This window comes from Camelina sativa, chromosome 17 (genome assembly GCF_030686135.1).
Source record: "Camelina sativa cultivar CO46 ecotype springtype chromosome 17, ASM3068613v1".
Lineage (NCBI taxonomy): Eukaryota > Viridiplantae > Streptophyta > Magnoliopsida > Brassicales > Brassicaceae > Camelina > Camelina sativa.
Genome location: NC_141896.1, coordinates 34,839,767 through 34,863,934, shown reverse-complemented (window position 1 = coordinate 34,863,934; position 24,168 = coordinate 34,839,767). Strand labels below are relative to the sequence as shown.

The window sequence follows — 24,168 nt, the reverse complement described above, 5'->3', positions numbered from 1 at the left end:
GACATGTTTCTCTTTTCCAGCACCACTAGTGGCATTTTTTCTCCGTAAATTGGAACTTGATTTTGTTTAGAGATAAGTAGCTGGAATGAGCTCAGAGCTGAATCCACGAGAAGATCGGAGATTAGTGGGACGACGGAGGAGGAAGAAGAAGACGAAATTTAAAAAAATTAGGGATCTAAACCTGCAACAATTTAGTCCCAATCTCAATTATAATACTAAACCGGAGTATTCAAGATGATATTTATTGGGCCCAAAACTTCATAAACGGGCCGAGTCATGAGAATCAGACAATCAGTTTTCGGGTTCGGTTCGGTTAGAACCAGCTAAGTTTGAATCAATTCCAGATTAGGTTCAGTATGAAGGTACACACTACTACTGCATATAAAAGAACTAGATTAAGTTCGATTGGTCAACTGTTAACTTGCAAATCACACATTGCTTCTTAACAAACTAAAAAAAAATACAGAAAGTCTTCAGACAAACTAGATTGAGTGGTTGTGGTGGTGGACAGAGGAACAACACCAGCAGAGGCAGTAGCTTCAGCAAAGAGTCCCACATAGTGACTTTGATATCCTTACTAGACTTGAAGAGCGAATCTTTCTGCTCACCTAAGGCCTAGACATGTGTATATTAATTATAGCATTGTTTGTTGTTTCTGCTCACCTCACCTTAGCTTTCTTTGCGTTAGGCGTTTGGCTGTTTCAATCCACCACTTTGGTTTTTCTCTAACCTTAGCTTATTAGGCTTCTCGAATCATCAACCTCAGACTTTTTTCCGACTTGGTTTGTTTCATTCCTTATACCATTGCTTTGATTATTCTAACTGTGGCTTCTTCTTCTTCTTCTTCTTCTTCTTTCAGCTGAAGAATCACATGGTTTCTAAACATCAACAAGTGATGCTTCCTCTGCATCTTTGAACTTCACCTAGACTTTGTCAAACAAGGACATAAAACTCCTTCACTACTCCATCTTCATTGCTATTTTTCAGAAGATCTCCCTATTTTATGGTACAGTTGTGAATAAGTTTTTGCAAGGTTTGATGCATGGTGTTCTCTCATGTCACCACCTTCTCTTTTTCCTTCTTTTCTTCTCTGACTTAGTCTCTCGGCTTTGCTCTTTTTTTTTTGTCCTTCAGCCTTGCACTTTTCTTTCTGCACTGTGCAGGCTCTTCTCTTCATCACCACTTCACGTGGCTTTGGTTGTTCCATCCAGACTGAGATCCCCGTTGTAGGATCTGAAGCCGGTTGCAGAGCCTGCAACATCCTTCTTCTTCTTCTTCTTATATATGCTTACCAGTGATCCGGTTGCAGAGAAACTTCTTGTCTTGTTTAATGCTTCACTATCATCTTAATTCTTACACAAATTAAACTTGTCTTGAGATAATTATAAAAATTTTAGCTCTCAAAGAGACTGACTTCATTAATAGGGAAAACAGTCACTGCAGATTCTGAGAAATTTGTCAAGAAAGAAAGACAAAAGGGTAGATTTGAACAATAAAACAAAAAAAAAACTCATCTTTTCATCAAAATCAAATCGGATACAAACAGTTACATTAATTTGAGACAATACTAACAGGAAGAGATGTGTTGTTGACTAACACTACTAAACACATCAAAGTTAAGAGGTAAGGACTAATTAAGCAGTGTTTTCCTTGAGATTTTAATACATACATAAGCTAGGCCCATAGCCAAAATCACCAAAAGGAGGAAACGCAGGAACAAACATCGGAGTTAGTAGCGGAAACGGTGGTGGAGGAGGCGGTGGTGGTGGTAGTGGACTGTAGCATCTGGTCATCATCCCAAGGTGGAACTGTTGTTGTCTGTGCTTCTTTAGACGATCAGAGATGATTCTATAGCCGCCGAGTCCATAAACAAAGCCTTCGGCCTCTTGCACATCGGGGAAGATCTTAGTCATCTTAACGAAAACCCTAGCGGTTAATTCGCTATCTGAACCGGCGTGGTGAGCAGTACCAACACGGTCAAGTCCCAACGCATCTGCTATACGCTCTAAACCTAAACGACAACCAAGCCCTTCGTATCTACCCGCGATAGCTTTAAGATCAAAAACAGAGCCGCCGAGGGTTCTAGCTACGGCTTTCGCAAACATGGCAGCAGTCACGGGTAAAGACTCTCCTCTGGTGAAACACTTCAACATATACGCGATATCATACAACCCGTGAAACGTCACCCAAGTGATGTTCCTCGTCCTCTTCAGAATCCAAGAGAGATCATTGAAGAAACCGTCGATTTCAATTCCTTGTGCCCTAATCTTCTTCAGATCTAGACCGTTGCGTTTTAGGAACTCGATGGACTTGTCGTTTCTCGCGTTTTCAGCATCCGAAATCAGAGAAGTTGATCTCCCAAGTTCCACCGACTCTTCCGTTGCTGTCGAACAGAGTTAGACCTAACTGGATCAGTTTCGTTTTGTTTACGCTGAAGCTCATGTCTATGTATCGTTGATCGTCCGAAGCCTGTTGTGGTGTTTCTCTTAAGCTACCTGGAAACTCTGTATCAAACGCTATAAAACGATAGTTTCTTAAACAATCTTTGATCGAATTCATCTCTTCGTTACGGTTCCACATCCAAATCTCACGGCAATTTTTCATCATACTCATCGTCATCTCTGTTTTTTTTTGTTGGTATAGTAGGAGCGTGTGAAAAAACAAAAATAAGAGAACAACAATACTTATATGTTTCAGTATTTTTGGAGAAAAGGAAAATTTCCTTTTTCCAGTATTATTGATTTTAATTTGCAAAAAACCTTTTATTTATTTTTGTTTAGGAACATCTCTTTTTGTTTAGCCGTAATCTTATGTCTTGTTGTTGTTATTGTATCTTAATTCAACCAATCTTGTCTATTATTTTCTAAATATACACATTGTCTTCTTTCTTGCTAAAAACTGTGATATGCCTAATGAAGTTTTCTTACATGTTTACTTTATTTATATGGGATTTTACACAACGCATGACAAGTATCTAACATCCTCTGTTTTCAACTCTGGTTCAGTACTGAATCATAGTGATCAACTTATTTTTATTAATCTTTTAATAGTAACAATAACATATACAACTTATGCTGACTAGTAGTATTTGCAAGCTTCACACTCATATTAGAAGTGATTCTTTATACTGCTATTATGCCAGATGATTTGTTCCCTTCCATTATGTCTGCAGCAGCTTCCCATTCCCCTTGACCTCTATCTCCTGATGGTTACTTGGAAGCTTCGGCTGACTCGTTTGTGTTGACTTGTAAAGGGCACTGAGATACATATGATTTCAGCTGTATAATCCAAATATATATATATATATATATATATATTCATTCACCAGCAGAACAGCTAAATCACACAACAACAAGCTTAATGTAATTAAATAATCATTCCCATCCCACCCATTTCAGGTACTTAACATTAATCAGGATCAATACCCCTAACGAGCTTCCACCAATACGACCTGTAAAAAGTTTTCTATGAGGATATCACTAATGTTTTGCTTCTCATGTTCAATTACGATGAAAGCAACATACTCTCGGCTACTTATTTCTCACGAGAGCTAAATTAAACACTAGGAAGCTTAATGCATTAAGTAAGCAAGACATTACAGGTTTCCTAACACAAAAACTTACAACAAACAACAAGATTTATCAGGATCACAAACCTAGAGAGCTTCGACCAATAAGACTTGTAAGACGATTTCTCACTAATGTTTGGTTCTCACATTCAGTCAAGATGCAATCAACATAATAGGGGAATCACAGACAGAAGGAACAAAAGAGTTTAGAGGGTGAAATGACAAACCTTAAACCCGGTGAGATCAGGGACTACGTAATTCGGCAATTTTTCTTGCTGCACAACGTATCCTCCTGTAAAAACCCACGTCACAAAACTTAGAGAAAGATAAAACCAAGTCTAGAAAACAAATGCAAAAAAAATTCAAAAGAGATGATATGTAACAAAACTTTACCACATAAGCAACGATTAAGAAAGATACAAGCACTCTAAGATAATGAACCAAAAGAAACTACAAACCCTTTTAGAGAATGTTCCCCTTCTATGTTTGCAACAACAGTCAAAGCTTTACTCCATCTCAGCTTCTCCTTCTCCGTCTTACCTTCACAAGTTTTCTTTTTAAGAGTTTCTGTATAATTATTCTCCTTGCTTCTTTCTCCAGAGTCACAAAACTGTGGAAATGCATATGTACTCTCTGTAGTGAAAAACTGAAAATAGTATCATTCCATAATATGATCCGTATTTTATTTAGTAGGAAAAATGTGACTACTACATAATATTTAAAGAAAGAGGTTACTTTATATGAGATCAAACTATCATGAAGATGGCGAGGAAGCTAAGGAATGACTTACCTCTTTTCAGGGGGTCTGGTCTAACCATTGATCCTCATACTGGTTTGGCCTCATGAGATTACATGAGAAGTTTGTAGGTCGTATTCATCTTTGTCTTCTTCTTCCTCAGACCAACTTTCCTAAACCAACTCTAGTGACCTGTATGTTTACTGTTTTTGATCTTCTCAACTAGTAAGACCTTCACAGCTTCAAAGTAATCCACTTTGTTGCTACTACTCTCAGCTACAAAGTAGTGCACTTTGATGCTACTACTTTCAGTTTCAAAGTAATCCTCTTTGCTGCTACTACTCTCAGCTTCAAAGTAGTCCTCTTTGCTGCTGCTACTTTCAGCTTCAAAGTAATCCTCTTTGCTGCTACTACTCTCAGATTCAAAATAGTCCTCTTTGCTGCTGCCACTTTCAGCTTCAAAGTAATCCTCTTTACTGCTACTACTCTCAGCTTCAAAATAGTCCTCTACTCCTCTTTGCTGCTGCTTCTCTTAGTTATAAAGTAGTCCACATCACTGTTGGCAACAGTTTCAAGGTTTTCCATTTTGCTGCTGCTACTCTCACCAATGAAATAGTCCACTTCACTGCTGCTACTATCAGTTTCAGAGTAGTCCAAGATCTGTACACCACACTCAATAATCTTTTCATCTTGTCCCACCCAGCAGAACTCAAATAGACTTTCGCTTGTAGTGACTTCCGCTTCACACTCAATTATCTCGTCGACGTGCTCTGTGCAGCTTAAGTCCATATATAGAATTTCTCTCGTAGTCCCATCTGCTTCAAGAAAAATGGGTTTTATAAACAACCTCCCAAAAAATATTAACAGATATTCTGTTAGGAAATGAGACTGTCTTTCCCAGTATTGAAGTTGGTTAGTAAGCACACATCCTTTGCTTTTTAAACGACAAACTATTTTACTTATATCGCAGACCTCAATTGGTGGAAGCAGGAGGCAAACCTTAAATCTTGAGAAAGTCCCCTCACCACCCATAAGAGATCACAATTCTTGGACATTGAAGAACGTATTTTTTTAGAATAGGTTTTGAATAAAGTATGATTGGGATTAAAAAAAAAAGACTATTATTAAAAATTGTAGGAAAAGATAAGATGGTCAGAAATTTACAAGTCAGAATGTGTTTGTCTTTCTTTTTCTTAGACCAAGCTTCCTGAAGCAACTCCAACAACATGTGTACTTAAATCTTGAGGAAGCACTCCCTGGGGAAATGGTTATGGAGTTTCCTGTAGCTTTGTCAGTGTACTCCACAGGGAGTTCTTTACCGGGTAAGCAAGCATACTTGGCTTTCAAATGGTGTATGATCTGTCTTCTTCCTTCTTCATTGAGCCTCAAACAGTTACGGAACATGAGTTCCCGGACTGAAAATAATTCAACTTTCTAGTGAAACACAATTGTCTGCGTGAGTAAGGACTTGAGCGAAAAAGGGAGATCCGCCACTGACACGAGTTTTCTACAGTTTTCGATGATAAGAGTTTGTAGCCAATGGAGACTGCTAACGTAATCTGGAATCATCTCTATACCACTACTGCTTAAATCTAGCTTCCTTATATTTTCTGGAACATGTGCTAATCTCTTGAGGTCTCTACCAACAAGTCTTTTGGGATGTGACCAAGGACCAACAATTGATGGACCTCCTACACAGAGATTCTTGATGTTCCTAGAAATATCTGGAAAACTTCTCAATCGTGACGAATGGTTTGTGTCGAATTTCTCAACAGATGCTAAACTGTTGTTGGTTGGAACAAGTTGTAGTTTTTTGCAACCCCACATCCTCACTGTTTTTAGTTTGTGTAGATTCAAAATAGAGCAAGGAAACTTCACCAAACTCGTGCATTGGATAAGTGTCAGTGTCTCCAGATTTGGGATCTCTTTCAACTTAAAAGAAAAGTTCAGATTTACCTTCTTCAGATTCACAAGGGACTGCATGTCAAACACCACAACAAATGAGAAATATCATAAATAGCTAAATCATCAGGAACGTATTAAAAATAATACATCAAATACCCACCTGGATTCCTCCCCATAGCTTCTCGAGTTGGCTTGATGGCATATTGAGCTCGATGAGAAATTCAGACCGAAATGTTGGAAGAAGACTTGTTCATGGGTATGAACTCCAATATAGATACATTAGACGAGAGCGAAACTCCATGTCTTCTAGACGAGGTAGAAATTCCTCTAGTGTACCCAAGCTAACATTTGCATTGGAACCACCCATGTAAACTCTTAAAAATTGGAGATTACGCATTTTTTCAAATGCTCGTGCACTTATAGACAACTCCCTGGTCTTGGACAATATCAAAAGATATACCAATGACAGATTCAGCACTCTAACATGTACCCAAAAAAGTATTTGGTTGATCAGTTTGTTATCACAATAAGCAAAGACGTACCAAGTAAAATATATGTAAGAACTTACTGATCTATTTGCCAGTACACTCAGAACATCTTCGGCTTCTACTAAAAACTGACGCTTTCCTGGCTCGCTAGACTGTTCCACAACTTCCTGCCTACCCAATTTTTGGAGTAAATAGTGCATCATTACCTTCCCATGCCATCGGTAGATATATGCACGAGAGCTTTATCGGCTAGGACCTTCAAGCCATTTTTGACATCCAAGTTACTATCAGCAAGCATCGATGTCACATGATCAACATCCTCATTATTGAAGAAGCACGCTATGTGGAGAAATACAGTTTGATGTTTCTTCAATAATTTGTCATATCCCACTCTTAATATGTCCTCAATTTTTCTATTAAGAATAGTTTCTAGACTATATAATTGAAGTTCCCACTCTTCTTTGGTCTCACCACGCAAAGACGAACCGACGACACAAAGGCCTAACGGAAGATTACCACAAAGCTTTGCTACTTTATATGCAATCTCTTCAAAACCTTCTGGTACAGAGCTTTGTTTGAAAGCAAAGAGACATAAGATCTCAAGAGCTTCTTTCCAAGATGGAAAATCCACATGGCAGATATCCTGAATCCCATGTGCCTTCAAAATCTTCATATCTTCTGTAGTAACGATGATCCGACTTCCACAGCCAAACCAAGAAAGTTCTTTAGCCAAAACCTCTAATTGCTCTAGATCATCTACATCGTCAAGAATGATGAGCACTCTTTGATCTTGTAGCCGATCTCTTATTGCACCTAAATGATGTATCTTCATATTCTCTTGGCTCAAAATCTTAGACAGAAGGTGCTGTTGCAGAGACTTCTTGGATTCATTGTCATCAACACCCATCCTGCTCTTAAGACTCCCCTTGAGGTTTTCCATAAAACATTTAAGTTGAAAACTACAAGAGAGTTGATTGTATAAAGCTCTAGCAATGGTAGTCTTACCAATCCCTGCAGGACCCCAAATTCCAATCATCTTTGACTTCATCACTTTCCAGGCATAACTACAAAGAGTTCAATTTTCTCAGCTTCTTTGCTTGCGAAGTGGTTGCGTAGATGACTGAGAAACCCTTTACGGACATCTGGACCGTGGAAGCTTGGAAAGACTTGGTATCTCCTTATGTGAGACAAGGAAGAAGATGAAGAAAAAGCCATAAGAGATCCCAATTCTTGAACTTGAAGAAATTACTGTTGGGAAAGCAAGTTCCTTTGGTTATGTTTGTATCGGATCAAAACGCGTAAAGAGACGAGAAAATTTCGAAGAAGTTCCGAGGAAGTAGTCGACGACTCATTAAAGTTTGTTTCTTTATAGTCTTAATTTTCAATTGACACTTTTGGTGAAATGTGCTCTCAGAGTTGAAGTATCAAGAGTTTCAGAGAGACATGCATGTATGTATGTATTGTGGGAAGAAGAAAGACGAACGGTTCAGGAAAATTCAAATTAGGGTTCTCAATCCAATCCAATTGTACATTTGGCTTGGAAAGTAAACCGAGTTTTTAAATTGGTTGTCCCCGCACCGCCCAAACCGAATTCGATTACTTGGTGAAAAGATCGTGTTTAGGGAGTGATATTAGTGTCGTCAAGTCATGTAAATTCAGCACACATGTTAGGGAGTGATATTACCATTCCGGTCAGATTAAGACTTTTTGTTCGGTTCCGAGTAAAACAAAAAATTCAGTACGATCTGATTTTGAAGTAAAAGAAACATTAATGTTATTGTTATGTACATTCCCTCTCGTGAACTGCTCTGCTCTTATCTTTTTTTTTTCTCTACATTGAAAAAAAAACACTAATAAGAACTCATACATTATTCATAGGCTTTGAACTAGGGTAGGGTTTTTATAATCCCCTGCGTAGATGATGAAGAAGACGCAGCAAAGCGGAAATGCTTGTTCCCGTGCTCTGCTGTCAGATCAGATGGTCTGAAGCCGGTCTCTTTGGTCTCAACTGCAAATGACAAATTTTACAAAAACAACAAGTTAAAGAGATTTAGAAGAAAACAGCCAAAATCAACAACAGTTTGGTCATCTGAAGAAGTTTAAGATTTGTTCTATATTGTCTAGATGAGGGAAACAACGGTGATTTGAATAAAAGAATTAAGAAGAACTATGAGGAATAAGAGTTGTGTTTTCTTGTAATACCTTTTCTTCAGCTCGTTGATAGAAGAAGCTGCGTATGAGTATGTTTTTCACTTCTGTAGTTATCACCAGTTATAACCAAAACATCCAAGGTACAACATTAGTAAAAGCGAAGATGTGATCCATGAAAAAACTCGAGACTGTTGATATATGATCAACACCCATTTTATTTGTCTTAAGAAGTGATTCATAGTATACAGATTAAGTAGATCGCTCTATCAAAGCAAGTTCAAAGATCAGTCAGTCTCTAGCCAAGATCACAACTTCAGAAGGCCAATTTTATACACTATAAAAGGTTAAAATCTCTAGCCGAGGAACATGCAAGGTCTGTAAAAGAAAGAAAAACGAGAATTTTTGTTTCACCTTGATCGTATCATGTGTGTAACAACAAGTGGTTTTAAGAATACTCTAGACAATTGAATAACAAGTGGTTTAAATTTGTTTTTTGTAAATCCGGTTTAAATTTATAACCGAACCGAACCGCTTAAAGCTATTTCTATGTTGTTGACCAAGAAAAAAAAAATTAATTCCGCCACGGAGAAAACGACCTTAAATAAAACTTCTCGCCGGAGAAGATATTCCGGTAGCCATGCTCCGATCGGTGACTTGTTCCCCGTCTCTTGGCTCGACCTCTCTCTTCTTCCGCTTTTTCCGCCAGTTCCCTCGTTCTTTCTCGTCGACGACCGCCGTCAGCCGCAACATTCGCCGGCTTTCTACTCCAGAAGCTGCTGGGAGACGGCTATTTCTAAGCCGTGGCTTTAAGCTTCGCTCCGCCACGAGCCGCAGTCTCAGTGGCCAGTTCTCTCGCTTATCCATTCGCGCCGTCGCTACACAACCCGCACCTTCTTATCTCGGTGAGGTTCTTTAGCTGGATTTGAAACTGTGCTTTGTACTTTTCCCCAGTTTAGTATAGATGTGAACCTTTTACTCTATACCTAATTGTACGCCATTTCTGATGAGTGGCTTTGTGTCTAATGTAGGACAAGATGATGCTGAGAAGCTTGGATTTGAGAAAGTGTCGGAAGAGTTTATCTCAGAGTGTAAATCTAAGGCTGTTCTTTTCAAACACAAGAAAACAGGTTGTGAGGTGATGTCTGTTTCAAACGATGATGAGAACAAAGTGTTTGGCATTGTTTTCAGAACTCCTCCGTAAGTTAAATCTTTTTCCTGCTAGCTTATCTTTAGTGTGGGTGACTTATAGGTTCTGTTCTGTCTTGGAATTTTAATTAATCCAAAACGATTACTAAATCACCTCAGTGTTCTGAGATTCTGAGGTCAAGTGGTGAAGTTATTGCCAAATGTTGAATAGTTTACCCTTTGAGTTGGAATTGTCTTTACGAGCTACTTGTAGTTAATTGGCGCTGTAACCTGTAAGTGGTTCTTGATGCAGGAAAGATTCAACTGGAATCCCTCACATACTGGAACATAGCGTATTATGTGGGTCAAGAAAGTACCCGCTGAAAGAGCCATTTGTTGAATTATTAAAGGGAAGTTTGCATACCTTCCTTAATGCATTCACATATCCTGATAGGACTTGTTATCCAGTTGCTTCCACAAATACAAAGGTAATAATACTTAAAATACTCTATTCTTTCCCAAGCTCTATCTTTGTGCTATGCGTACATATGTTCAAGTTTGGTCTGATCACATTTCATTACTATCTATGCTAGGATTTCTATAATCTTGTTGATGTATACTTGGACGCTGTGTTCTTCCCCAAGTGTGTGGATGACGTTCACACTTTTCAGCAGGAGGGCTGGCACTATGAACTTAACGATCCTTCAGAAGACATATCGTACAAAGGTTCTATATGTTACAGATGCCTAGTTTAAAAGCTTTTTTTCTTTATATACCTTGCTTTGTATTAACTTGCTCTCGCTGTCGCTTTGTTAATGTTTCATATATCAGGCGTTGTTTTTAATGAGATGAAAGGTGTCTATTCACAGCCTGATAATATATTAGGACGGATAACGCAACAGGCAAGTTTTCATTGTTCCTTAATTTTCTTTAACAATTTCTTCGTGCAATCTCATACTAAGAGTGAATCTGTTAAGGTTTGAGTGGATGTGTAGTGTATGAATTAGTTAGCTTTGTTATTTTTAATCTTGTATAGCTTACCTGATTAGATGTGTATGCTTTTATAGATATTTATCTTTGCATGTGCGCATCTGTATTTAATATTTTGTTGCTTTCTTACTCTGGTCATCACTTCAAGATCTGTTCTTAATCTGCTTTCATTATTTTTTGGTACAGTGGTTCTTATTGTTCTTCTATTTTCTTTTTAATAGGCCTTATGCCCAGATAATACATATGGTGTTGACAGTGGAGGTGATCCAAAAGATATCCCGAAGCTTAAGTTCGAGGAATTTAAGGTTTGTTAAGCAGTTTATGTGATTTAGTGATATGTTGAAATAATATGATTTATACTGCAACAGAATCGTAATGATATGTATGACGATTATAATATAATATTCTTTATATGGTGATAATCCCAGGAGTTCCACCGTCAGTATTATCACCCAAGCAATGCCAGGATATGGTTCTATGGAGATGATGAACCAGTTCACCGCCTCCGCGTCTTGAGTGGTAAAGAGTTATATCTTATATCATATTTTCTTAAGGAGATTGTCCTCTTCTTGATTTATGTTCGCCATTGTATTATTATTTACAGATTTTGTGACTATTTTACTAATTTGCGCAGAATACTTGGACATGTTTGATGCAAGTCCAGCTCGAGATAGTTCAAAGGTCGAACCACAAAAACTATTCTCTGGACCTCGCAGGATTGTTGAAAAATACCCTGCTGGTGAAGATGGTGACCTTACGAAGAAGCATATGGTGTGCCTTAATTGGCTGCTTTCTGACAAGCCACTGGACTTACAAACTCAACTTGCACTTGAGTTTTTGGAACATTTAATGCTTGGGACTCCTGCTTCCCCGTTAAGAAAAATCTTACTGGAAAGCGGTCTAGGAGAAGCACTTGTTAATAGTGGGATGGAAGATGAACTTCTCCAGCCCCAGTTCAGTATTGGTTTGAAAGGTGTTTCCGATGATAATGTCCAGAAGGTTGAAGAGTTGATCATGACTACTCTGAGAAAGTTGGCAGATGAGGGGTTTGATACTGATGCTGTCGAGGCATCCATGAATACCATTGAGTTTTCTCTGAGAGAAAGCAATACAGGATCGTTCCCTCGTGGTTTATCACTTATGCTCCAATCAATTGTGAGTTTATCTGCCTTTTTCTTTATGTTTTTCCTTATCTATTATAGTACTGTATCTTATTTTAGTGCTGGATGCTTAGGCGAAATGGATATACGACATGGATCCTTTTGAGCCATTAAAGTATGAGGAACCATTGAAGTCCTTGAAAGCTAGAATAGCTGAAAAAGGATCCAAGGCTGTCTTTTCCCCACTGATAGAGGAGTTTATTTTGAAGAACCCTCATTGTGTTACTATCGAGATGCAGGTAATTTTCTTTTCCGAGTTTCTCATTGCTTTCTAATGTTTCTATTACTCTATTTTAATAACACGTTTCATCAGCCTGATTCCGAAATAGCTTCTCAAGAGGAAGCGGAGGAGAAAAATATACTAGAAAAAGTTAAAGCAAGTATGACAGAAGAGGATCTTGCAGAACTAGCGCGTGCCACAGAGGAGTTGACATTGAAGCAAGAGACTCCTGATCCTCCTGAAGCACTGAAATGCGTTCCAAGTTTAAACTTGAGTGACATTCCAAAAGAACCTATATATGTTCCCTCTGAGGTGATTATTATATTAGCTCTCTGCAGTCGTTGGATTTTCGAACAATTTTTCAGCTTGATGCTGATATGGTGCTTTGTAGGTTGGAGATATTAATGGCGTGAAGGTTTTGCGGCATGATCTCTTTACAAATGATATACTCTACACTGAAGTAGTCTTTGATTTGGGCTCACTAAAGCATGAGCTTCTTCCACTGTTACCCCTCTTCTGGTAACTTATTGGCTTCTACATCTGAATTTTAATCTTTAGGCTTTATATTCTGCTTTTGGGGTTTTCTCCTAACGTTTCCGGTAATGCAAGTGGTTAAATATTTAATGAAGAATTGCTATAAAATAATTCCATCAATCCATGTTCGGTAGATTGAATCTCTAAAAAAATCACTATTATGGATGTCTGATGTAGCTTTAAACATTTAGTATGACATATTGCTTGGTTTTCTGTCCGAGAGAGGCTCAATGTCTATTTTACTATTGCTTGAAATTTTATTTTAGTGCTCTCAACGACGCTCAGTTGAAATTGTAGGCTAAAAGGCCTGCTTCCAAGCCTTCTGCTGTAGTGTCATGGTTTGTTATACGGTTCTTGGTTGCATTTTAGTGATAATAGTATCAAGGTCAATTTCTGATATCTTCTTCTCCTACTTACGTTTGTTTCAAATTTTAGTCAATTTTCTTAATAGCTTCATTGCATTTTTTGTCTTGTATCACCCTAGACATTTGCATGCTATGTTCTTGTTCCAGTTGTAGTTTATGACATATTATACCTTTTCGCAATAATTTCCTTTCAGTATAACCCAATGAGATAAATTCGTAATTTTTAACGCCTACATAATTCCTGTCTTGACAGTCAATCATTGCTAGAGATGGGCACGCAAGACTTGACCTTTGTCCAACTTAATCAGTTGATTGGAAGGAAAACCGGAGGGATATCAGTTTATCCACTTACATCCTCTGTGTGGGGTAGGGATGATCCATGTAGCAAAATCATTGTGCGTGGAAAATCCATGGTTGGACGCGCTGAAGACCTTTTTCACCTGGTAATTTTTGCTTTAACATCTTTAACTTATCACATATTGTTGGAGATTTGCGTATGTTGTGATAGTAAATCTCGGTGCTATATCTTTCCTATACCTATTCTGTCCATCTTTTTATCAGAAAACAAATGCTGTTTCTTTCATCTGTGTATATTTATCTGTCTCCTTATCTCTGCCCTCTTGAAGCAGAAATGCTTACTTTTTTTTATCTCTCCCTGTGCTCATCCCATTTGGTGAGCAGGGTCTGATACTATTTATGCGTGTTCAAGGTAGAATATAGAGTTAGACTACATAATCACTTGCTACATGAATCAGAAATAGTGTATCAGACCCTCCTCACCAAATGATTGTGTAGAAAATAGAAATGGTGATTGTGTAATGTAGACATAGAACGTAGCTGTAGTTTGATCGAAGAACCATGCGATTCTTGAATTTCTAGTTGATTTCCAATAGAAATTGTAGTTAATTACTTATGTTTCATTCACTTTGCTGCAGATGAAGTGTGTGCTGCAAGAGGTGCGATTTACAGATCAACAACGGTTTAAACAATTCGTCTCTCAGAGTAGGGCCGGAATGGAGGTATGCAGTTCTTTCTTCCTTTTGCATAATAATTACAACATGGTGGTACTAGTATAACACCAACTTGTGTTCATTTCAGAACCATTTGAGGGGAAGTGGTCAAGGAATTGCTGCTACGAGGATGGAAGCAATGTTGAACGCTGCTGGATGGATGTCTGAACAGATGGGTGGTCTCAGGTTGGAACTTGATAACCCTTTCTTAAAGTGCTAGTTCTCATCATCTGTGTAGCATCATCTTGATTTGATTGAAACCTAGCTGTGGGTGAAGAAACTTTATTCACATTTTTAGTTTGATCCTGAAACTTGTAGAGAGACTAATAGAGTTTTGCTTTTCTCTTTGTAGTTACCTTGAATATCTACATACTCTCGAACAGAAGGTGGATCAAGACTGGGAAGGAATTTCATCGTCACTTGAGGAAATCAGAAGATCTTTCCTTTCCAGGAATGGTTGCATAGTTAATATGACTGCTGATGGAAAGACTCTTACAAACACGGAAAAGTTTGTTGGAAAATTTCTTGATTCACTCCCTGAAAATCCTTCTGGTGGACTCGTCACTTGGGATGCACGACTACCTTTGAGAAATGAAGCTATAGTAATACCAACCCAGGTAAACAAATTGAAAACCCATCGCTCAACTTTGATTATAATTATATCACGATTTTATTCATGCATGGCCTCTCGACAGGTGAATTATGTGGGGAAAGCAGGTAATATATACAGCAGTGGCTATGAGCTTGATGGGAGTTCATATGTTATATCAAAGCATATTAGTAACACATGGTTATGGGATCATGTTCGTGTTAGTGGTGGTGCATATGGGGGTTCCTGTGATTTTGATTCACATTCAGGTAAAATTGTTTCCTTAAGAGAGTTTTCGTCACGTTGACTTGTTATGCTTTAGACCTGACCTTTATGTTTTCTCGTGTGCAGGAACATTTTCGTTCTTATCTTACCGTGATCCCAACCTATTAAAGACTCTAGACATATATGATGGAACTGGGGATTTCTTACGTGGCCTTGATGTTGATGAAGACACCCTTACTAAAGCAATCATTGGGACAATTGGCGATGTTGATTCATACCAACTCCCTGATGCCAAAGGTTATAGCAGGTTTGATGTTTATTTTTGGATTCTTCTCTGGTCTTTTGGTGGCTTTTTATCAAGGAATGTAATGGATTCTGAATCTAATGTCCTATCTCTATCTCCAGTTTGTTGAGGCATTTACTTAATGTAACCTACGAAGAGAGGCAAATAAGGCGCGAAGAGATATTAACAACAAGGTTAACTTCGTTCTCTCGTGTTTGCTTTAACGTGTGTACATATCAATTCAAACATCTTTTTCTCTGTCTGCATCGCGGATCTCTTGTGGCAGTATACGGAATACCATGTTTTGATCCGAGTTTTTTTAGTGTTTGGAGTTTCATGACTTCTTTTGAATATCCAGTTCCAATTCTTCAACATAGTTATTCTCAAACGGATTAGAAAAGTAACTTTCTCTTTGATCTCACAGTTTGAAGGACTTCAAGGAATTTGCAGAAGCAATCGACTCGGTGAAAGATAAAGGCGTTGCAGTGGCCGTGGCATCACAAGAAGACATCGATGCAGCAAACAAAGAACGCTCAAACTTTTTCGAGGTGAAGAAGGGTCTTTGAGTCTGAGACCCTCTTAAAAAGTAGCTTAGCACAATGAGGAAGAAAATTTTCTTAGGTTCATATTATTTTGTGGTTTATTTCACTGTGTTTTACATATAGAGTTATATGCCAACATCATGAATTTATCATAGTTGAAATAAAGCGTTTTCACCTCAAAACACAGGCTTTTTAGCTACTGTTGCATTTAAATCGTTAGTTTTTTCCCTAGTTCTATTTATATTTCATGTTCTTATCAGCACAAGTTCTCGAGGATTTTCGTGTACCTTTTAGGTTTCAAAACCAGTCTTGGTTAAAAATGATGAATCAGATAGACATTAGTTTCATGACTTCATCATTGGCTGGGATCGAACAGTGCATGTGCTTTGTTAAAAAAAAATTGGCTCCCAATCATCTATTACTTATCATGTGTCCTGATCTTGTTACCTTCATCCTTTGTAATGTTTCTCATGCTTTATGTGTTTCGTTTTTTGAATTAGGTCTTAAACATTCCGAAGTGAAATTAAAATTTTTACCCTTTTAGGGCATTGGCAATTTGGCATAAAGAATCTCTAAGTTACTTTTTTGAAGTGAATTAGTCTTTAAAGAAACTTTTTTATTAACATCGATTCATAAAGATACTTTTATGGTTAGTTCATAAAAAAAGATACTTGTATTGATGAACCTTTCTGGCCTCATCCTTTCTGGCCTCATCCTTTTACCAGGAAGATACTTGTATTGTATTGTTCTGATCAGAAAACATGGGTGGTAGATAGCAACATCATGGATAAATGATTGAATTGAATATATATTTTGGAGATTAATCAACTATGATAAATTTTGGATAAATGATTGAATTGAACATTTCATTATACTGTTTTTTCGATTGAATTGAATATATCTATATATATATATATATATTTTGCTCGTGATTAACTCACTCACCCAATTCCATGAACTAATAACAAGGCATCCTACATCCTTTTTGTTTTAAGAGTTTTTAAGGTTAAATGTTTAGAAGTATACTTTTTACAATATTTGGTCTTCACAGTTACAATGGCATATGCAATGAATGTTATAGCCATTTTATGGATTTTACAGATACAATTATCGAAATGAATTGATTGTATGTGTTTTTGTTTTTTCGGTGACATGTGTAAATGTTATTTTTAACTAAATGGAAAAACACCGATATAGTACATGGTGGAGCGACAAATAAGAAAATTAATTTCTTATTTCCATCCAAATTTAATGCTTGTTAGCACAATTATTTAGTAACGGTCAATTATTGCTCATTATTTCACTGCCAAAAAAAATCCAAATTGGTCCCATTTTTTATTATAAGGAAATGAAAGTGTAACTTCTTAACCAATTTTGGCATTTTTGGACATGTAGAGATTTCATGTAAGAGCTTGATATTTTAAAGATGGTTTTTGTTTTTTTTTTTGTCATTTAATAAGTCCCTTAATAACTACTGTATTAATTGATTGTATTTATAGTTCTGTCTCAACTCTCAAGAGGTACTCGTAAGAAAGTGAATCCTTTAGGTTCACCTGACGGCTTAAGTAATTAATTAATAACTAATTGGGATTTATACTCTAATCTATGTAATCTAGTCATCGATGATTTTACTATAGTCATTGATATTTTTATTTGATAGAGATTATATTTTCTCGCGTTATATATTAGCCTAGTTATAAATTTTTCTAAAATTATTATACAAATATGTATACCAAGATTGTGAAACTTTAAAGATGAAAAACAAAAGACAGCTATTTTTTACAGCTTGATCCAAAAAAAGTACTATTTTTACAGCATATACGAAACGACGACGTTGTTCCGCCAGTTGCTTTAAAAGGAAGCTAAAAACGGCAAAAAAGACGCGCCGTTTCGAATCCCGACGGCGTCTACGTAGGAAGAAAAAAAAAAAAACGAAGGTCCGTAACGGTGCCGTTACCTGCTTCCCACCGTCAACGGCCCATTTATCCGCTATAGCCAAGGCCCAATAATTAAATCTCAGCCGTTGAATTAATCAACGGCTCTAGATCCATCATCTTCCTTCCTCTCTCTCTCCCCCCAAATACCCAAAACCCTTCCTCCTCTGTTTTTATTCATTAATCAGAGATTCAGAGAGAAACCCCAAACTCTCCAGAGAGAAACCCAAAAAAAAAAAAAAATGAGCGAGACAAAATCGTTGATATTCAAGAGAATCGCTGAGTTCGAAGGATCAAACATCAAGAGGATAAGACTCGAAGACGACGATGATGATGATGATGACGACGTTTTACGCTCACCGACGAGAACGCTTTCTTCGTCTCTGTCCTCTTCTTCTCTAGCTTACTCTGTTTCAGATTCCGGAGGCCTTTGCTCCGCCGCTTTATCTGAAGAAGAAGACGATGATCATCGTAGCTCAAGCATCAGCTCTGGTTGTTCTAGCGGTGAAACTAACGAAATCGCTACGAATACTCGTCTTGCTTTTTTAGATCTGGAGGTAAAATTTCAAAACTCGATTCTACAAATTTTGAATTTCTCTGTTTGAATTTCTTTTTATTATTATTGGTCTGGTAACACAATAAATGCTCTGAGAAAGATCTGATTACGTTTTTTTCAAAATTTTATTTAACGAACAATTAAAGAGTAATTGATTGTTTCCGTTTCAGGCTCATCAAATCTCCGAAACTGAAACCGAAACCTCAACGTTAATCTCCAACAATTTCAGGTTAAATACTAAATCAAACGTTTCAAAGCTTTCTTCATCGTTTCGTCTATAAATTCATAATCTCTCGAGTTTTTTTTAATTTACAGAAAACAGGGAGAAACAGCTGAGATGGACTCGGCGACGACGGAGAGGAGGGAACAGAGAAAGACGGAGATGAAGAAGATGGAGAAATCACCGACGCAGGCGGAGCTTGACGATTTTTTCTCGGCGGCGGAGAGATTCCAACAGAAACGATTCACAGAGAAGTGAGTTAACTTTTTTGATTTTAATGAATGGCGTAGGATATCATCAAACTCACGCGCATAATAGCAAAAGTATGTACTTTTTAATAAACGTGTGTGTGTGTGTTGTGGTTGTTTGGATAAAGGTACAATTACGACGTCGTTAACGATACGCCGCTTGAAGGTCGGTACCAGTGGGTTACTCTGAAGCCATAAAGGAAGAAAAGGGAAGAAGAAGAAGAAGAAGTAAAAGAAGAGAGACAGTGCTAATGTTACACGTAGTAGTACTGTGAGTTTTTGTCACAGTCAGTCAGTATTTGTTTTTGAATCTCTCATTTTCATTTGTGTACAGTCCTCTAATTTTAATTTCCGACTTTTTATCAAAAATCTTTTTTAACTTCTTCTGCGTATACCAATGACAATGTTTTTTATCTTCTCTCCAAAGCTTACCTTGAATTTGAGTTTTTAACAAGAGTGAGTGGGGTTACAAATTAAAATTGGAATTATTGTGTCAGTAGTAAAGTTGCAGTTTTTTTTTTTTTTTTTTGTCAGTTTTGGTGTTGTAGTTTTTGTGTGTTTTGGTGTTGTGCACATAATTAGCATTTTCATGAAATTGGGAGCTTTTGTATATAATGAATTTGGAAAGCTATTTATTGTTTTTGATCCTTCTCACTCACTCACTATATCATCAACATGTGTTTTACAATTTGTTTCTTTACCTGATTCCGTTGGGATTATATTCCCTTTTTTCAATTTTTATTTTAATTTGCTTTTTACAGCAGACAACGGCGCGTGTCTGCACGTGCTTTCTGTTATTTTAGTTTTTATCCTTTTTTTTATAGTTTATATCTTTTTTTCCTTATTAATGTACTTTTTGCGGACTGACTGTTATATAGCGAATTTTTTTCCAAAGGATGATACTGATTATTTAGAAAAGAAAAACAAAAAGTAAAAATTGAACGTCATAAATAGGTGATCTCTTCCAACAAGCCACGTGATAGAGGAGGAAGGGTAGTTTTGTCAACACCAAAACAATGAAAATATATATGTTGTGAGTGACTTGGTGACCAGGCAAATGTATTTTTTGCTTTCTATTGTTAACAACTGTTCCTACCTAGCTAGTACTAGCTATCGTGCCACAACATTTTTTTTTCTTCAATGTAACTAAAACTAATAATAATTTAATAAAATTTTTAGTGAGGTAGATTATAATATAATGTTTAAATGTATACCTTTTTCACTTAAAAAATGATATTTATACCTTTTTAAAATTTTTGATTTCTTTGCAAATGTACTTTTCATGTCTATTTTTGTTTCAATAAAAAGAATTTCAGTTGTTAAAAGTTTATCTCTTTGGTCGGCGAAAGTAATGGAGATTGTAGATGAAAGAATGGGTAAAATGATGACCCAGTCTTTTTAGTCATAAATACATGATTTAATAATCTTTTCAATAGAAGTTTTTTTTTTTTTTTTTTTTTTTTTTTTTTTTTTTGACAACAAAAGATCAGCTCATATGAGTCAATGCGAAAGAAATGAATCTACAAATAAAACATGCTGCGGTAAAATACGCGCTTGGCGTGCCAAAGAATCCGCACTAACATTAGCACTTCTTGGGATTAAAGAAAGAGAGAAAGACGTGAACTCCTCCCTATCCAAATCGATGTCATCGAGATATGTCTTAAACGCCGGCCAGTCTTGAGGGGAAGACACCATCTTCACCAAGTCTGAGCAATCTGTATAAAAAGCTACTTCTCGAAAATCATGTCCAATCATGCAGCGCATAGCCCAAACAAAAACTTCTACTTCTACATGTAAAGGGAAAATACTCTGACGAAAATTGGTGGCTCCTTTAATCGTCGACCCATCCATAGCGGCTGAACATACCCAACCTGCACCCGCGTAAACGTCTCCCATTTTCCATGATCCATCAACTAAACACCTGTAACCCGAAGAGACAGTGGGCAGTGATCCTGCTCGTCCTATCCCTCTATCAGTAGTGACACGAGGAACCCCTAGTTGATCCTCTACTTCCTCCTCTGTTTGAGCCTGTAACCATGTGGTAGATTCCCCTACCGCTATCCTAACAACCTCCTCTGGCTTTTCTATGATATTCTCAAAGACCCGAGCATTCCGCGCCTTCCAGATATACCACATAATCCAGAGAAAAACCACAATCTGAGCACCTGGGTTGTCAGTGCCCAAAAAGTGATCCACATTTGCATATAGAGAGTTTGTGGGGAAAGAAACATGACCAACCGGTACCTGAGCTAACGCCCAAGCCTGTCGAGCTGGTGGGCACCGAAAGATAGCATGATTTACCGTTTCCTCATCCTCCCCACAGCGGGCACACCCCGAGTCACAAGCAATACCCCGCCGCCGTAAATTCGCTGAAACCGATATACATCCGGATAAAACTTGCCACAAGAAGTGTTGTATTTTTGGTGGGCACGCCACTCGCCAAACTCCAGCTAGAAGGGGAGTAATATCCGGCCCGATTCTAGACACGAGCGACCCTTGTTTAGCCGATCGTTCCGTATTATACCCTGATTTAACCGAATACTTTTCTGATTTTGTAAAGTGCCAACCCAACGAGTCAACCGTTTGAGGACTACCCAAAGGTATAGCCCTAATCAAAACAGCCTCCTCCGGGGGAAAGTGCTCGAGGAGCATATCGAGACGCCAAGAATTAGTTTGACGGTCAATAAGATGTGAGATTTTCAGAGAAGGGTCCTGTAAAGGTCCCTTGCTCACAGCTGGTCTGGGGGATTGAGCTGGAATCCATGGATCAGTCCATATAGAAATGGAATCACCAGAGCCAATCCGTATAATGAGCCCTTTGTTGACCAAAGATCTAGCAATAGAAGTTTCAATAGAAGTTTCAATTGGAGATTTTCAATAGAAGTTTTTAAAATTCAGATCGGGTGTAAAAAGAAATAACCAGCAATAAATATTGAAAAGTAATTTAATGTGGGTTAAAATAAAACTTGGGGAAGGGGAGACTAGTAGTAGGGGGAGTATTGCAACTTACAAGACTGCATGCACATGGCTTGGATCTTGTGAGATACTTTATTTTACACATCAGGATCCAATGTTAGTTCATAAGTAGTACTATATGGCTATAGAGTGTTGAACCTTTCCGTGCACACAAGTTTACCCCTACCCACACGTGTTCCTTCTGCTTATTAGTATATTACCAAATGCCAAGGTTGTGATTTTTTTTTTCCTTGTCAATAGCATAGAACCAATTTATATTTTGGATTAAATAACATGTTATTATGTAATCTATTTTAAAATACTGTAAGAAAGAAATAAAAAATACTAACATATTTACTACTATTGCCTTGCAAAGTAGTCTATTGACTCTATTCTATATGGTTAATTGGCAAATTTACACTGTGGAAAAAAAAAATTTGGCAAATTTACACGTTATATTATTATTGGCAAATTTACACGTTATATTATTAACTAACCCCAATTTCTAAATATATATTCATACAATTTTAACTTTTTTGGTTTTCACTTGGAAGAAAGCTATACTTACCTCTGGTCTTGACATATAATATGTTTTAACTTTACTGTATTGGGTTTCTCTGTTGTAGTGTTTAATGGGCTTTTAAAACCCAGTAATATTTTCGGGGCATAATTTGTAACACTTAAAAAAGCCGTACGTCTTATCAACAAGTTTTTGATGGCGGACGACGGTGCCTCCGCCTCCTCTGATTCAAGCGAAGAAGAAGATTTAAAATGAGTCAGCTCTTTCCGTGATGTGATCCTCCAACAGATTCTCTCTTTGATTCCGGTAAAACTAACTTCAGCCTCATTTCTTTTGGTCGGTCCCAACAATGTCACTTTTCAATGTATATGCAAATGTCCCGACAATGTAATTTTTCTTTATAATGTCATGTAATGTCCAACATAGTTATAGCGTTGTAAGGATGAATGTTACCTCTCAACAACAATCGCATAATCCTCGTTTGTTTGTATGTAATAGTAACTTTTTTGTTTTTTTGTACAACTTGGATGTACGTAGTAATAGTAACCCATAAATAGTGATAGTATTACCGAATTTAGGTACTCTCAAGTCTCAACAAAGATATCCCTGCGTTGATATTGGCATTCTTCATCAACGTTAGTTTGTTAATTACCTAGAAAAGTCTACCTTCTTGCGATAATGATCTAAACTTATATATAAGAGATTACGTAGTGTGAGCCATTGTTGATTGAAAGTATGTCATCCCACATGGGTTAGAAAACTAAATGCTTCTATAAAGTCCGATTGTGAGAAGCAAGAAACCAAGAGATAGAGATACATGTGATGTCACCATGATTAGGTGTATAACGTTGAGCATCCCAAATAGATAGATATCTTGGCTTATATGTTTCATTGTTCCTGTCCATATTTTCCCAACCAGAGATGTTTTCTAAAGTAAAGTATATCTTGTTTCCATATAAGCACAATTAAAAACAAAAACAATAAAAGAAAGGAACAAAAATTCTTTAAAGAATTTTGACTTATTTATTGAAGACTCGTGAGATATGAAGATTTACAATTTGAGATTGTAACGTATTTTTAAGTCAAGAAGCCATCAAAATGTATTGGATCTCATGGTGATTAATTAGGTCTAGATATGTTTATTAAGAAAACTAGATTATATGTCTCAGACGATGTGCCAGGTTAATTTTGAAATACCAGTAAAATAAAATTTGATAAAGAGATATATTAGAATTTTGTTATAAGTAAAAACTATCTTGTGAAAAAGGTAGAAACACTTTCAATTAAAGAAATTGACAAGTTATTATTTTTCATTGTCTTAATATACTAATTTACATTTTCATATTTTTAATCTATTGTTATGTTTATCATAATAGTAACAAAATTTTCAATCACCAATTTTATTGTCAAATATTCATCATTTTTACTATTTTCAAATCTCAAAAAAGTAATTTCATAATTTTCTTCTAAAATATGATTACACAATTTCTTCAGAAAATATATTACATGCAAATCATCGGTTAAACCGTCATTTTATTTATATTAATTTACAAATATACTACCTACTTTACAATACTAAGGGGGGTGTATTGAACTTGATATTTTAGGAGATTTGATGGTATTTTAATATTTTAGAATTTTGAGAGATTTGAGTAAAATTTTAGGAGATTTGATTATTTGTTAGAGATTTTAAATGATTTGATTATAAAATAATTTGGAATTTGGGGAGATTTGGTTATTAAAGTTTAGGTGATTTTAGGATAGCAACTTGGATTTCAATGTGTCTTGTTCTCAAAGTTTCGAGATGAAAGATCATGTGAAGAAACTCATCTATAGTTCATGTA

The 24,168-nt window shown here is 36.8% G+C and overlaps 2 protein-coding genes and 2 pseudogenes across 2 annotated transcripts; 2 read left to right on the top strand and 2 right to left on the bottom strand.

Moving 5' to 3' along the window:
- Positions 1–1,658: 1,658 nt before the first annotated feature.
- On the bottom strand, positions 1,659–2,613 carry LOC104759877 (putative CCR4-associated factor 1 homolog 8 pseudogene; annotated as a pseudogene).
- A 2,858-nt stretch (positions 2,614–5,471) lies between these two features.
- LOC104759876 (disease resistance protein RML1A pseudogene) lies at positions 5,472–7,839 on the bottom strand (annotated as a pseudogene).
- A 1,549-nt stretch (positions 7,840–9,388) lies between these two features.
- Positions 9,389–16,073, top strand: LOC104759875 (presequence protease 2, chloroplastic/mitochondrial). The gene is made up of 19 exons (XM_087495637.1): positions 9,389–9,750; positions 9,877–10,045; positions 10,287–10,461; positions 10,567–10,699; positions 10,805–10,875; positions 11,185–11,268; positions 11,392–11,482; positions 11,598–12,118; positions 12,198–12,362; positions 12,437–12,655; positions 12,735–12,862; positions 13,496–13,685; positions 14,178–14,261; positions 14,341–14,438; positions 14,605–14,869; positions 14,948–15,110; positions 15,193–15,373; positions 15,472–15,543; positions 15,774–16,073. Exons 1-19 carry the CDS (start codon positions 9,486–9,488, stop codon positions 15,913–15,915), a joined length of 3,216 nt encoding a protein of 1,071 aa, XP_087351763.1. The 5' UTR covers positions 9,389–9,485; the 3' UTR covers positions 15,916–16,073.
- A 1,936-nt stretch (positions 16,074–18,009) lies between these two features.
- Positions 18,010–19,275, top strand: LOC104758320 (cyclin-dependent kinase inhibitor 7-like). The gene is made up of 4 exons (XM_010481157.3): positions 18,010–18,382; positions 18,552–18,610; positions 18,697–18,855; positions 18,978–19,275. Exons 1-4 carry the CDS (start codon positions 18,068–18,070, stop codon positions 19,045–19,047), a joined length of 603 nt encoding a protein of 200 aa, XP_010479459.1. The 5' UTR covers positions 18,010–18,067; the 3' UTR covers positions 19,048–19,275.
- Positions 19,276–24,168: the final 4,893 nt, after the last annotated feature.